This window comes from Lactuca virosa, chromosome 5, assembly GCF_052849685.1.
Source record: "Lactuca virosa cultivar CGN04683 chromosome 5, Lactuca_virosa_CGN04683_v6, whole genome shotgun sequence".
Taxonomy (NCBI): Eukaryota; Viridiplantae; Streptophyta; class Magnoliopsida; order Asterales; family Asteraceae; genus Lactuca; species Lactuca virosa.
This window is the reverse complement of record NC_136430.1, coordinates 426,626,664-426,642,731: the sequence shown is the minus strand read 5'-3', so window position 1 is coordinate 426,642,731 and position 16,068 is coordinate 426,626,664. Positions and strand designations below refer to the sequence as shown.

Below are 16,068 nucleotides of genomic sequence, written 5' to 3'. Positions count from 1 at the left end.
CAGCCAATGAAGGAACCTTAGATGACACTAGCACTCAACCAGAGGAAACAGTTCCTGTTGAACCAGTTGATAACTCATTACCTCTTCGAAGGTCCACTAGGGTGAGTGTGCCACCTGAGTTGTATGGTTTTCATATTACTTCAGATGGTGACACATTCATAAGTGACAGAACACTGGTAAAATTAGATGAACCAGTCACTTATAAGGAAGCAATGGCAGGCCCAGAGGCTTCCAAGTGGAAAGAGGCAATGGACAGCGAGATTAAGTCCATGTATGACAACCAAGTTTGGAATTTGGTTGATAGTGCACTAGGTCGTAAGACAGTTGGGTGCAAATGGATCTTCAAGAAGAAGACAGACATGGATGGGAATGTGCATACATTCAAGGCTCGACTGGTTGCAAAAGGTTTCACTCAAACCCCAGGGGTTGACTATGATGAGACCTTTTCGCCAGTAGCTAAGATTAAATCTATTAGGATATTGCTCGCCATAGCTGCCTTTCATGACTATGAAATCTGGCAGATGGATGTCAAGACTGCCTTCCTTAACGGGAAGTTGGCTGAGGATGTTTACATGAATCAGCCAGAGGGTTTTGTTGATGCAAAGTTTCCCAATAGAGTGTGCAAGCTTGAGAAATCCATTTATGGATTGAAACAAGCATCTCGCAGCTAGAATCTTTGCTTCCGTGAGAAAGTCAAAGAGTTTGGTTTCTCTAGAAGTGAAGATGAGTTTTGTGTGTATATCAAGGCTAGTGGGAGTATAGTAACTTTTCTGGTGTTATATGTCGATGACATATTACTCATTGGTAACGACGTTCCAACCTTGAAAGAAGTTAAGTCTTGGCTTGGAAAGTGTTTTGCAATGAAAGACCTTGGAGAAGCTGCCTATATTCTTGGGATTAGAATATTGAGAGATAGAAAGAAGAGACTAATTGGACTTAGTCAGAGCACATACTTGGGTAAGGTACTAAAGAGTTTTAGTATGGAAAATTCCAAGAAGGGAGAGCTACCTATCCAGAGCAATACCAAATTGAGTAAGACTCAATGCCCGAGTACAGATGAGGAAATAGATGACATGAGTCGTGTACCTTATGCTTCCGCTGTCGGATCGATCATGTACGCTATGACATGTACTCGCCCTGATGTGGCATTTGCTTTGAGCATGGTCAGTCGCTATCATGGAAACCCAGGTAGAGCTCATTGGATAGCGGTTAAGAATATACTCAAGTATTTGCGAAGGACAAAGGACTGGGTCCTTGTACTTGGTGGCAATGATACTTTGAGAGTAGATGGTTACAGTGATGCTAGCTTTCAGACGGATAGAGATAACTTCCGTTCTCAATCAGGCTGGGTATTTCTACTGAATGGAGGAGCAGTTACTTGGAAAAGTTCCAAGCAAGATACGGTGGCTGATTCTACTTGTGAATCAGAGTACATAGCAGCGAGTGAAGCGTCGAAAGAAGCAGCTTGGTTGAGGAACTTCATCGGAGATCTCAGAGTTGTTCCAACCATCCAGGAGCCTATGGAACTGTTCTGCGATAATGAAGGAGCGGTTGCCTTGACAAAGGAACCGAGAGATCATGGTAAAACCAGACATATCGACAGAAAGTACCATTTCATCAGACATAGAGTAGAAGAAGGCCATCTTATATTAAAGAGGGTGTCATCTGAAGATAACCCAGCAGATCCCCTCACAAAGGGTCTGAGTAGGGCTAAGCATATTCAGCATGCTCGGAGCATAGGACTGAAAGATGATATTAGTTTTAGTAGTTAGATTAGTTTTGTTCTGAAACTTGTAACAAAGTAAATGTAATTGACTTTTGGTGATTAAATAATAAAGTATTATTTATAAGTTTGGTTACTGCCTTTGTCGATTGTTTATTATTGTGTTTCATATTTTGCATGTTTTACTTCTCGAATAATAAGATTATTCAAACTCCACAGTCGCTCGTACTTTTGGAAGTAAGTAGTGAATTAAGACTGTCATGAACTAGATTGTAGATTGTCTGAGGATAGGCATGGCAATAGAATTGCTGCAATGTTCATGAGTACTCAGAAATTGAGATTTGAGTATTGGATAAACCCCCGCTCAGAGTATCACTTCATGGAATTCATCACGAGTAATACTGACGATAATATCTTATAATCTTGAAACGAAGATATATGAGTTGTAATTTACAAGTCGTTCATGCATTGGTGATACGAAAACGCATCAGTAACTTGGTGTTATAAAACGTATTGTCATGTATAATTTGATGAGTAAAAGATACAAGCATATGAGTCAACGTTTATTCGTTCCTTTTGCCCTAAGCGGAAAAGCGATATCTGTGGGCCCCTTGATGATTTGGTGTTGACTTATGTGCTGGGCCCAGCCAGGACTAAATTGATGTGTTCAATTAGAAGTCCTACATCATCACAAATCAGGAATCGGGAAACATAGATTCTGGACAAAGAGATTGATTATATTCCATGTCTTTTGTCTGGGGATATCCAGGAGAACGAAGGATTATATGATCACTTATCTTAGGACACGTAACTGACTGGGTCAGAGTTCGGCAGCAGCTTTTGGAAGCTACAATTTGCTGGTCAAATTTAGAAGGCATACTAGCAATTATAGTTACAGACTTATCCAAGTGGGAGACTGTTGGATTAGGTGTCTAAGCCCATAACTATAATTGGTATGTACTTGAATTGATAGCAGCACAATCCTTTTGGGTTGCCCTCAACCTAGCAACTGGACAAGGAAATTATGAAAGGAGAGATATTAATTTATAAGATTAATAAATTAATATATAAATGATTTATTAATATGTTAGTGGATTAATATATTAATTAGAAATCATTATGTTTAATTGATAGTTAGCCAGAAATTAATCAGAATAAATTCTAGGGTTAAAAGAATTAATTATAAAGTGCAGGGACTAGTTTGCAAATTAACTAATAGTTGAGTGGAAGGATCCAGAACCTCCTTGGAAGGAGGTGGACGAAATCCATAGGGGAAACCCTAGAGATTTCGTCCAAGGGGTTCTAGATAAGGCCCTTGGGCTTTGCTTAGGCCTTAAGCAAGGAGCATTAGGGTTTTCCCAAAACCCTAGATCCCTCAGCTATTTAAGGAGCCTCCTGGCTCACATTTTCGGCCACACTGTTCTTTGGAAGAAACCCTAGGCCGAATTGCATACTCCTTCCCTCTATCTCTTCTTCCACTTTCCTTCTTGCTAGTTCTTGGGTGTGATTCCATTAGAGGCATTACACTTGTGGTGCTAAGCTTCCAAGAAGATCAAGATCAAGATCAAGGGAATTATCAATTGTTTGCTATAACAATTGAAAGGTATGTAACTCCTAAACCCTAGTTTACTATTTTCGAAAATAGCCTCCTCCTCTAGGGTTCTTGTTTTGCAATTCAAAGTTGTATGTTCAATAGTTAAAACATAGATCCAAAGTAGGTTGCATGTGAACTTAGGAATTGTTTTCTGGTTTATTTGTTTTACCTAAAACCCATCAAGAATATGCAGTAAATGGAGTGTAGCTCCTGGATCTACTTCTTCCCCTTTGAGTCTTCTATCTTCTTCTTCCACAAGCTTCAAAAGGCACAAATAACACTCAAAATGGAAAGGAATAGCTCAAAATCACTCAAGGTGGATTAGGGTTTCGAGATTAGGGTTTGGAGGTGATAGAGGCTGGGGTGGAGGCCAGATATGATGTTTAAATAGGGTGCAAACCCTAAAGATTAGGGTTTCCTCCTGATGGATCTACTCGTCGAGTCCAGGCTTCAACTCGTCGAGTAGACCACTTAAACCCTGCGACCAAGCTGGCATCTACTCGACGAGTTAGGGCTACCAACTCGTCGAGTAGCTCTTACAAAATGAATACTTTAATAGATTAAATGCGTACCAGGAACGGGGCGTTACAAGAGAACATTATTCAACATGTATTTTATGTTATTAGTTATATACTATGTTAGTTTCTATCATTTATTTTGGTGTAAATAACATTGATGGAACTTTTGATAATTGATTTTGATAAAAAGGAGTTTACAATTATTATTCCAAAATGTTGGTGATAGTGATGAATTAGAACGAATGATTTTAAATATGATATGAATTTATTGTTGAAAACCAAGGGTTATTTATGTGTTATAAAAATACATTCATTATGTTCTCGCAGAAGTTATATGTATGTATCCATTTTTTAAATGTTTTTTATAGTAATAAAAATAAATACTCTATTATATCTTATTACATTAGTCAATTTCCTTTTTCCTATTCGTTCTTCACCTTAAAGTTAAAGTAAAACAAAAGAAAATATTAATATTTTTATAAGAAAATATAAGTGATAAAAATATACTTCACGTGTAACACTCTCCATTCCCTGACCCACTCTAAACATGTTATTTATTTATTTATTTATTTATTTATTTAAAGATTGGTATTAGTACTTAACAATCACTATAACTTTCAATTTCAAATCACTATTTTACTTAGACCCTTCATTCCATTCCAATGGTTATTTGAAAAAGTTGAAAAAATAAGTTTTGTCGCATCAATGGTTATTTCAACGTGATTTTTTAAAACAATGTTTTTATATATCAACTGTATGTTGATTTCTAAATATTCTTTTTGAATGATTTATAAGTGTTTAATAAGTTTTGTTTGAAGTAAATGTTATACTAAATGTTGTAATGTTTTTATGTTGTTAAAAGTTGTAGTATTTTTCCATATTATTCTTTGTTTGTTTTATATATAAATCAACATATGTTTTATATATAATTGCACAACTTAAAACGGTCTATAAAATGATCAGAAGTTATAGTAATATTTTTTCATACTACTTTTTTATTTGATATATATAGAAATCAATATACGTTTGATATACAATTTACACAACATAAAACGGTCCATATAATCATAAATTAATAACCAATGATATAAAGTATAAACTTATTACAGTTAATAAAACTAATAGGTTAACTATATGTGTTATTTTGCTACTGGCATTTGTTTTTGCATGTATAAATAGAAAATCACCATTTGTAAAATTTTATTATTTTAATTAAATAATTATATTCGCGCGTAACGCGCGAGGATTCGCCTAGTCATACTATACTTATAAAGGAATCATTTTTCCTATCTCCTAATGCATTTGAAACCCCCACATAAATTTCCAAGCACCTCATGCATTTGAAACCCCCACACCTTTTGATCTTCAAAGTAATTAATCACACATCATGAAAAGTTTTATAACTTATATAATATGTTTAATAAGCAATTAATGGATAGTCTACTATAAAAGTGTCAATCTCTTTGAGTAGACACACAAATACAAATCACATACAAATTTTACAAAGAAAACAAGTTTAAAGGTTTTATGTTGGTTTGAGGGCTTTGGACCAGTTTTCGAACCATGTTATTATGTTAAAGTTTTTAATTTGTAAGTTTGTTATATAATAATTTTTTTTTATATTTTTCTTGGTTTAAGTATTCTTTTAAGACGATCATTGTATGTTGTGGTTGAAACTTTAATGTAATTATATTAGATTCATGTTATCGATCATATGTTATGGAAATTGATATAGATAATATTTAATTAAATATTGTATATATGTTTGTATGTTTGTGTTGCTTCAAAGTAATAATTAATTAAAAATCATGGATATGTGATATTATTCATAGTATCCATGTAAGTCTCTTTTAAAATGCAAATTTTTTATTTTATCACTTTATATTTTAGTATATGTTTAACATTTTAATTATAATAATAAGTGTCTTTTAAAAGTTTTTTTTTCATTTATTAATAATAATAAGTGGTTTTAAAATTAATGAACAATAATTATAAATAATAAAATTAAATTATAAAAATCATGGATCTGTCATATTATCCATGCAAGTCTCTTTTGAAATGCAAATTATCTATCTTATCAGTTTATTATTTAGTGTATGTTTCACATTTTAATATTAATATTAAGTGTTTCTTAAAAGTCTTCTTTAACTTATTAATAATAATAAGTGGTTTAAAACTAAAGAACAATAAATTTAAATAATAATAACATCATTTTATAAATTACATAACGTTGACAACAAATTAATTGTATTTTAAATGAACATCATTATTGAAATTAGAAAGTAATCGCATAAGTAAAAATTTAAATTAATCAATCATAACAATTGTTAAAAATAATATTAAATAGATAATTATATTTAATTTTATTAATGAGGAGGTGGGTTGATGTCAATAAATAATATTGTTCAAAATATTATGTCAAAGTTAATGTCAATAACATAACCATTTTAAACATATATTTTTCAATATTTTAACAATATATTTTTAAACTACGTTGCGCAACGCGCGAGAATTCGTCTAGTACTATTATAATGAGAGTATTTTTCCTTTCACCACATCCATTTGAAACTCCCAACTCTTCATATTTCCACATAATACTTTTATTAACTTAAATGTGTTGCATATTATAAACAATATCATAAATGGAAGACTTCTTGAATTATCAATATAATATACTTAATTTGTTAACTTAAATATATTATTAATTACATAACCTAAATTAAAATATAAAACAAACTTAAAAACACACTTAAACCACCATGAAGTTCAAGAATCACTCAAATGGAGGCTAGGGTTTTGTTCTTAGGGTTAGAGAGGATGGAGGTTGAAGGAAATTAGAGTTGGATGTGAGATAAGGTCTTTAAATAGGGTCCAAGACCCTAAATTAGGATTTTCATCTGGCCTACGAACGCCCAACGTTCCCAACGAACGCCCATCGTTCCCCAAAAGTGCCCGCATCTAATTTTCCCATGAACACCATGTGTTCCCTCATGGTACGCCCCGCGTACCCGGTTTGGTCCAAAACCCTTCTAACTTCAAATGATCATAACTTTTGCATTCCTTATCCGTTTTGCGACGTTCTTTATATCCACAGAAAAGTAACGAGAAACCCTACACTCCTATCAACTTACTTTTTCCAAAAAACCAATCGAACTCAAATCCAAAATTCATAAAAGGCCCGAACCAACGCCTTTATTGATACCCTTGGGCTCTAAAACACAAACCGAATACCCGGATCATCCAAATTACATCATCCACCCCCAAATGAGCCCAAACCTCAATTCTTCAAGGGTTCTAAGTCTGATAATACCCACTTCTTGATCACCACCCCGTAATAGGAAACGATTCGAAACAGGGCGTTACAACTCTCCCTCACTTAAATTAGATTTCATCCTCGAAATCATTCCTCACCATCCCCGACATGCCAAACAACACGGCCACGAACCCGAGCATACCAGAACCTTCCCAAGGCAACCGAAACCAAACCTAGCAGGGCTCTCCAACCCGAAGACGAACGAATCCTTTCACCACCCAACAATAATCCCTTGCAAAATAACCACATCTACTCAACCTGACATCTGAAATCTCGAGATGGTCTGACTCCCTGACAGGTCGCTCATACTGAACCTTTGCTAAATCCATTCCACTTATCTCCCAAATGACTACCTAATTTTTGATAACTTGAGGTTCCCACTAGTAAACAGAATCACAGACCAATTATTGCTGCAATACACTTATATTTGACAAACGAATCAGATAATCTTTCGAGTAGAAGACTTATCCCTGCAACGGTTAGACTCAGACGAGAGCTGCGCAACAAGGTCAAATCCTTTACTCTGAGATTATTTAACCCAAACTGCAAGTGACCTAACATATTCTCCGAACGAGCGAGCCCGGGTGAGAGCAATCCAAGGATGGGTGACCCCTGGGAAGTTTTTGTGCCAGGAGCCCAAAGAGGACAATAGGGTGATACGTGCCAGATGGGGATGTTACAATCAGATTGGTTCCATGTTTGGGATTTAACTCTGATATAAACTGTAAAAAATCATACATTTACGCTTTCGAGCTTGAACGAAGTATTGGGTATTGCTGACTATTTTACACAGATCTTAATGCAACTTTTCTGATCTTAATTAAGAGCTTGTTTAATTAGACAATAAAAGTTAGGGTTAAATGAAGAGCTTTTTTTTGGCTAATTTAACTAGGTAAAAGATATTATACTAGATCTTGTTAGTTTTTCTCAGTGCCAGCTTAGATAAAACGCATTCTGAATAACCATATTGAAATGATTGCATGATTAGGAAAGTCGCAGCAGAACTGAAATCGTTTTTATTATTGATTTTCTTTTAATTTATTTTCACTATAATTTTTATTTTTTAGTTTAATTCAAAAACCCCTTTTATAATTTCTGTTTTATTGACTAGAATGTGCCTGATGCAAAACGACATTGACCATTAGACTGTGTACCTGAGGATTCGACCATGCTTCCATGTGCTATATTATTAGTGCAACCAGCAGTGAAATTTTATTTGTTTAATACGCCCGCGACAACAAGTTAACAATTATACCAGCAAACTTCCAGATCTAAGCTAAATGAACGTCTTAATGGATAAAGTCTCTCACTTTATCCATTTGCATGCATCTTAAGGACACCAAACCACACCCTAGGTCCAAAAGCCATCCATTGTCCAATAATTCATGCATGGGGAAATGAGAGTGACCAAGCTCTCATTTTTATGTCTTAACAACTCCAAAATTGACTGGAAATGATACCATAATGGCCAAGGGTAGCTTATACTCATAAGAACCAAAGTTATGGGGACAAAACATGGAAGTCCTTAAGCATAACCTAGATTTATCATAAAAACTCATAAAGGTGGAGACTTTATATCTCATGGAGATGTATGAGGGAAAAGGACTTCCAGATCCAAGGCTGATTCAAGCTTGTAAGCAACTCCACCACTTTTTTCTTTCTTCAAAAGCATACAAAAACACTCTTTAAGCTCACAATGCACCAAAAATGGAATTAGAGTTTCAAGGGAAACGTTTGGGGGAATAAAGGATGTGAATGGAAGGGTCTCATGAGAGTTAGAGCCCTTAAATAAGGCTCAAAACCCCGAAGTTAAGGTTTAGGCTCTGGGAAAGTACGTGCTACGTACCAAGATCTACGCTCTGCGTAGATCATTAAAACCCCGACTCCAAGTTTCCTTCTACGTAGCGCGTAGAAGGCTATCTACGCCCTACATAGACACACACCCAATATCAAAACTTAAAAGAATAAAGGAAGGAATTTACCTGAAAGTATCGGGTGCTTCAGTTTTCTTGGACCTATGGTCACTGGCAGTGATAGATGCACACTGACCTTCGTTCGTTCACCATCGACACCAATGAAGCTCTGTTCGTCTTCTTCAGAGCTCACTAGGATGATCTACGACAACACTATGTAACAACACATCTTTTCCGAATATGGTTTGGCAACTCCAGTGAAGCTTCGTTCTTTATTCTCTATGTACCACCAGCGACAACGACTTGTTGGAGAAAATGAATACCGTCGGTTGTCGAAACTTTATATACATGAATAAGGAACCAACTGGGTGGGGCCCGGTTACCGGATCGTGGATTCAAGAGGTAAGATTCAAAACATGAGGATGACCATACACATACAAAATCAAAAACCGTATCTGGATTTTTTTTTCGAAATCATAAATCGTTTATGCGATTTTATTCGAAATATGGGTTCATTGATGGAGTTTCTGTATGTGTTGAAAAAATCTAGAAATATGGATTGTGTGTTCATGAGTAATCATTTATGGATTTCTTTTTCTGAAATTAAAAACCGTGTTTGGGGTTATATTCAAAATTTGAGTTCATTTATGGAGTTCATCTATGTGTGTTGAAGAACAAAATATAAAGAGTGTGTGTGTGTGTTTAATAACAAACCAAGAAAATAGGGAGGAGTGAACAAGAAGAAACCCAGAAAAGGTCTCGATAAGAGAGAGAGAGAGAGAGAGAGAGAGAGAGAGAGAGAGAGAGAGAGAGAGAGAGAGAGGTGGGGTGGTATTTTTTTGTTTTTTTAATTGATGTAATAAAAGGAAAAAAAACAAAATTTAAAGGGTAAATCATTCATTTTAAGTATTTTTTTTTTTTTAAATTTGGATCAAATCTACAATAAAACTCATATTTTGAACCGATGGTGCACCTCTAAAACTTTTTGAACCAAAGTCGTAATTTTTCATATATTGCATCGACAATTTTTACGATTTTCTCTAAAATTAATAAAGGCATGAGATAACAATAACTTTTAATTTTAGTATAGGTTAACCAAGATATTCTTATTACCTAACTCATTAACTCATTGTTACTAATATGGATATAATATTTTATTTAAAGTTATTATATGTTAACAATTCGACTAGTATTTATGTTTTCTATTTGTTTCATAATTTTCTTTATGTAGATATAATATTTTATTTAAAGTTATTATAAATCAGTTTTTATAAACAAATTAAGTATATTTATAACGTTAAATACATGTTTCTTAAAATTTAGATGTATTATTTGTTAATGAATAATGGTGTTTGTGTAACTACTAAAACCACAACTCCCTCTCACCTTCTTTCTCTCTCCCTCTCTAGCTCTCTCTCTCTTTCTCTCTCTCTCTCATACATCAACACACAGTGAATAAATATACTTTCTGTTGAAACTTGAAAGCATTGAACTCCCATGGCCGATGAGTTTAATGATTCAAATCACTCGAGCTTACTCGGTGCTGATCAGTACATCGTTAATCCGAATCCATTGAGTTCCGAGTCTGCTTTCACCCGCTCATGGGGCTCTTCTTCTTCCTTTCTGAATACCTCGTTCGGGTCGGAGCAGGATTCAAGCGAGACTGACAACGACGATGGAGACGAGTTCGTTGCTGAGTTGACTCGAAAAATGGCGGATTACATGCTTCAAGAAGATGACGATGATAATTCTTACGATAAGTACACATCTCCCGAAGGATATGTTTCTCAGAAACCGATCTCCGAGGTTACTGGAAAACCCTAATTTCTTACGTAATACGATTTATTTGCTTGTTTTGTAATCTGCTGATGTAATCGTATCAGGTAAAGCATCCAAATCAAAACCGAGTTACGGAAGACTCGAAGCGGGGAAGGAAAGGAAAGATGACTGAGTCGACTCAGCAGTTGAAATCTTCCAGTTCCAAAGGATCGAGAATGCGTCCAGTGTGTTATGGACCAATGACGTCTCCAACCGGGTCGGGTATGAGAGCCATTTTCCTCAACGGGCCGGGTTCAAAAAACGGGTCGAATGGTACCGGTGTGTTCTTGCCTCGTTCAGCCACCGATGCAACCGCTAACCGCCGCAAAAAACCAGGTACCACTTGCGTCTTAATTTAAACATCCACTAATCTTATATCTTAATCTTGCTAATTAAAAGTCATTGTAAATAATTATATACAAAATTTAAATATAATATATATTATTTACGTTTTAAATCAATATCTAAGAAGTATCCTAAATTATGCTAATTAAATTGAATTTGTGTTTTTTAACAACATAGTTGCCATTTTCATGCGAAACATAATCTTGTTAGTCAATTTTAGGCTTATTTATAGACAATTGATGTATGATTTATTGGACACCTATAGTGTAAAATCCCATATGCTTTACAATATTTTTTAAGTAGTTTCAACCTTGGAATCATCGAAAATTTGATTGATAGTTATGAAAGAACGTTTTATGGCATTAAATACATGTAAAAGAATTATTAAAAAATAAAATAAAATAAAAATAAAAAACATCAAAATATCTGTGCTATAAAGTTATGAACGGCAATTGACACGAGTTCTTTGTGGACCCAAATATATGGTTCATGTCAACATAAACTATGCATGTATATGTTTAAGGTTATTTTTGTGAATCTTTTCATATATTTTGTTCTTCGTTAGTGAAAACGAAACACAATATATTCTTATTCTTATAGATTTAAAGAATCCTTAAAAAATGTTACAAGCAAAACATATCAAGGTGGGGAAGCCAGGGATAGTCGTGGTCCTAAATAATTATGATGAAGACAAATAATGTAGGGTAGCAAAAAAAGCAAGGATGAAGGGGACATGACACATACTAAGAAATAGCCTATTTCTCATGTCCGCTAATTTAAATATCCTTAGATTCGAATGTTTATGTATATCATTTAATGTTATTGTTACTGTTTCATAAAACCATAGTGTAAGTTCTCAAATGTAAAAAAAAAAAAAAAAAAAAAAAAAAAAAAAAAACCAAAACAAAACAATGTATATCGATCTATATCAATCAGTAGAGGACTCGCAACAAATGTCAAAGGTAACATACGTAGTTTTAAAGATAACAGATCGAAAAATTAAACTATACCAATTTTTTTTTTCAAAAAAAAATTTATTGCACCAAATTTTTTGAAGGGGTAGAGCACCGGCTACCCCAATTTCCATTAAGATCTCATTGATATCAAAACAACAATCTCATAAAATTAGAGAAAAATAAATAGATTATTGTTTTCTTTCAAAATTTGAGTTCTCTTAATATCAATTAAATTTTTTACACATTTAAATTACTTTTTTTATTTATTAAAATTACAATAATTGATTATAGTTATGCCTAGGGGTGAGCGCGGTGCGGTTATTGGCAAAAACTTCACCACTAACCGTAAATGCGGTTAATCCATTTTCAAAACCGCTTGATGCAGTTATTTTTACATTGCAGTTAGACGGTTATTTTTGCAGTGCAGTTTTGTTTTTTTTTTTTGTATTCCGGTTATTAACTGCACGGATTTGGTGCTGTTATTTTGTATGATTTTTAACTGCAATTTAAAGTTTAAACTGTTTTAAGAGTTCAAACATATTATTTGTAAAATTAAAAAAAATCATAAGATATAAGACAATTAACTTAAATCACAAACAACTAATATCTTAAAAACATCACATCACTAGTAATTAACAATAAATATCTTAAAATTATCAAATTTCATCATTTTCCAAAGTTAAACATAATAAAAAACCAATATTTTTGTCTTCTAGAATTTTATCATTTTTTCATCCATGAAACTTATCTTATTTTTAATATTTAATATATTAATAATTAATAAAAAAAATTGTATATCATATATACGGTGCGGTGCGATTTTACAATTTTTTTGAGGTTTTTTGAAAACTAATAACCACACCGCATCGCAAATTTGCGGTTTCTGAAAAACATAAAACTTCACCATTGTTTTTTATTGCGGTTGCCGTTTATGCGGTTAATTTTACTTACGGTGCGGTTTTTGTTCACTCCTAGTTATGCATTTTAATTGCTAAAAAATCATTTGTGTTGCTCTAATAATTGAGACCCTATATATTAATATTTTTTCATAAATTTTTGCATGATATATTGGATTCCATGTATACTTGGAATATTTCCATTGGCTTGGAATCTTAAATGTATATCTTAAATGATTCTTTTTTTTTTTTTGGAATATTCAAAATTCGTGGATTATTAGTTCACACGGACACAACCAATGGGCCCACCCAAAGATTACATACTATTTTAGAATAAAAAACTTGTTTCTTCCTCTTACCTTTTTAGCATGACATATGCTATCAATAATAAGATAATTATTTACAAATAATGAATGTATTTCCTATTAATATTTTCAAAATATTAAATGGTATTTTTGATATAAATATAAATTTAATATGGTCCATTAGAGAAAAACTTTACTAGAAGTTTCTGATAACATTTTATAAGTTTTTTTTTCTTTGAAGAATTTGTTAATTTTCAAATCGATTATACAGGTTGTTTAACAGTGCTCGTTCCAACAAGAGTATTACATGCATTAGAACAACATTTCAACAACATGAAATCACGTTCACCTACAAATAACATGCATCATATTCAGTATGATAATTCCAATTCCAATGGTATGTTTTACTAAATTATTAACTTTTTGAACAATACATATTACTTGGATTTATATATATGATTACAAACAAATTCTTAATGTTAAATTGTCCTTACTTATACTGTAGGCCAAAGAGGTGGTATGCATCACAAGTTGCAAGTGTCGTCGACGTCAACTGACCATTTAGAGAGGAAACTCCCTCAAGAATGGACTTATTAATGAAATAATAATAATAATAATAATAATAATAATAATAATAATAATAATAATAATAATAATAATAATGTTAAATTTGATCAAATAAATATCTTTAACAAATGATTTTTCAAGTTAGAGGTAGTAGTAATAAGGAACCTCTATGAAAATCCAAGAATTAAGTGCATAAATAAGTCAAGGCCTAGTTAGTTCGAGTAATTATCTATGTGCATTAAGTATTGGTGTACCGAGGGTGTTAAAAGGTCAAAAGTTGATAATGTGGAGAGAAAAGTGAAGTTTTATGAAGTTAAGGGGTGTTTGTTTTAAATTCTTAATTTCAAGTGGACGTTCTTGTAAATTAAAATTGATTCGGTTCAACTTTTAAGTCGCGATCGTGACATATTCATTTGAAAATCATTTCCTTGATAATTAGTTTGTAGCTAAGGGTTTCCGCTTTTCGCGTCGATGAATGATGGTGTATTGGTGTATATACCTGCAGTTTATTTTATATATTTCTATATCAATGCTTCAGGTTTTTGTTTATATAAACTATACACAGAATTTCAAACACATGATTATGTATGGAAAAGAAACCCAAATTATTTCTCATATGAATATCTTATCAAACACCTTATCAAGATTAATACGTAAAATATCGACAAACCTTAAGAAAAGTTTTTCCAGTTCTCTTTGATTGCTTTCTCTACACACCCACACCCGAATTGAAACTCTATTTTATTTTTCAAAACTTGTTAATTTTTGTCGTTTGACCAAAATTCAACTCAATAACATTGTCATTGATATAATCGATAGAATTTTTTTAATATAGAATGATGAAAGAAAATCTATATGAAAATTAATGCCATAATAGAAATAAACAAAGGAAAAATGCTATAATAAAGAAAAAAGATGATATGTGGATCGGTATCTGTTGCATTTAGCATGTTCTATATCTTTTTTTTGCTTGTTAACAACCTCAACCATTTCTTCTTCTGAAGCCTCATCTTCTAACCACCCAAAAACATATCAGATGCTGCATTTAAGTTTGTATCATAACAATTAGAAGTTAGTAAAAATAACCCAAATTATATAGGTACTTACCACTAAACGTTAACATACATTCGTGGTATAACTACCCAAGTCCCCTTCGAGCCATGTGTTACTGTTTGCCCTCACTTGATTTATGTTTATTACCCTAATTATAAGTCAAGAAAGAAAAGGGGTCAGTCAAGTTCCAACAATTTGAAAGGAGTATCTACTTATCCATTTAATCGAGAATAAAATAGCAATTATTATATAAATTTTTAGGCAGAAATATGCTCAATTTCTGCAATATAGTACTAAATCCCAAATTTTGTTACCATTCTTTTCAATGTGGTACTTGCATTTGTTTGATCAATATCCACCCCAATAATTGTTCCAGCCCTGATTATTACAAATCCAACTCCATAACCAAATATGATCCCTACAAACCACATGAAAGGGCCAGCAGAAATCACCAACGCTAAGAAAAATGCCAAAGAAGCTACAAGAATCAGCGGAAGAAACGAGCGACCAAAGGCAGTCGCTTCCCATTGCAACATTGGTAAAAGAACCTGCAATGCTATTTAACACTAAAGATTAACATATCTTGGTTAGTATTTTTTTTTTTTTTTTTTTTTTTAAAGAAAAAAACTAAAAGTGCAATACTATAATTGCTTACGGTGTGTTTGGTTGTGGAAAACTGTTTTCATTTTTTAAAAAATGTTTTTAGAAAATAGAGTTGAGTTTTCATTTTCAGTTATCAATGAAAATTTTAGGAAACACGTTTGGTTGGAACCGGTGAAGTTTTTATTTTCCGTCTTAAAAATTTGAAAAACTGTAAAAATCACTTTTCGAATTTACATATAATTTGGAAAACTGAAAATTTTCACTTTCTTAGAAAACTTTGGGAAATTAAACGAACCAAACGCATTTTCAAAATTTCCGTTTTTCTTGGAAATTTTTCCTAGAAAACTGAAAATTTTCCATAACCAAACGCACCCTAACCCTTAGGGTGCGTTTGGTTGTGGAAAACTATTTTCATTTTCTAAGAAAATGTTTTCAGAAAATAGAGTTGAGTTTTCGCTTTCAAT

The 16,068-nt window shown here is 32.9% G+C and overlaps 1 protein-coding gene across 1 annotated transcript; it reads left to right on the top strand.

Moving 5' to 3' along the window:
• The first annotated feature begins 10,426 nt into the window (after window positions 1–10,426).
• LOC145112889 (G patch domain protein) lies at window positions 10,427–14,332 on the top strand. Its single transcript, XM_079049005.1, has 4 exons — window positions 10,427–10,867; window positions 10,945–11,215; window positions 13,653–13,778; window positions 13,887–14,332. The coding sequence occupies exons 1-4, from the start codon at window positions 10,559–10,561 to the stop codon at window positions 13,976–13,978; spliced, it is 798 nt and encodes a 265-aa protein (XP_078905131.1). The 5' UTR covers window positions 10,427–10,558; the 3' UTR covers window positions 13,979–14,332.
• The last annotated feature ends 1,736 nt before the right edge of the window (window positions 14,333–16,068 follow it).

Coding starts and splice junctions, on each gene's coding strand:
- LOC145112889 (XM_079049005.1), top strand. CDS start 10,559: ATGGCCGATGAGTTTAATGATTCAAATCACTCGAGCTTACTCGGTGCT. Junction 10,868..10,944: donor CTCAGAAACCGATCTCCGAG/GTTACTGGAAAA, acceptor TAATCGTATCAG/GTAAAGCATCCAAATCAAAA. Junction 13,779..13,886: donor TGATAATTCCAATTCCAATG/GTATGTTTTACT, acceptor CTTATACTGTAG/GCCAAAGAGGTGGTATGCAT.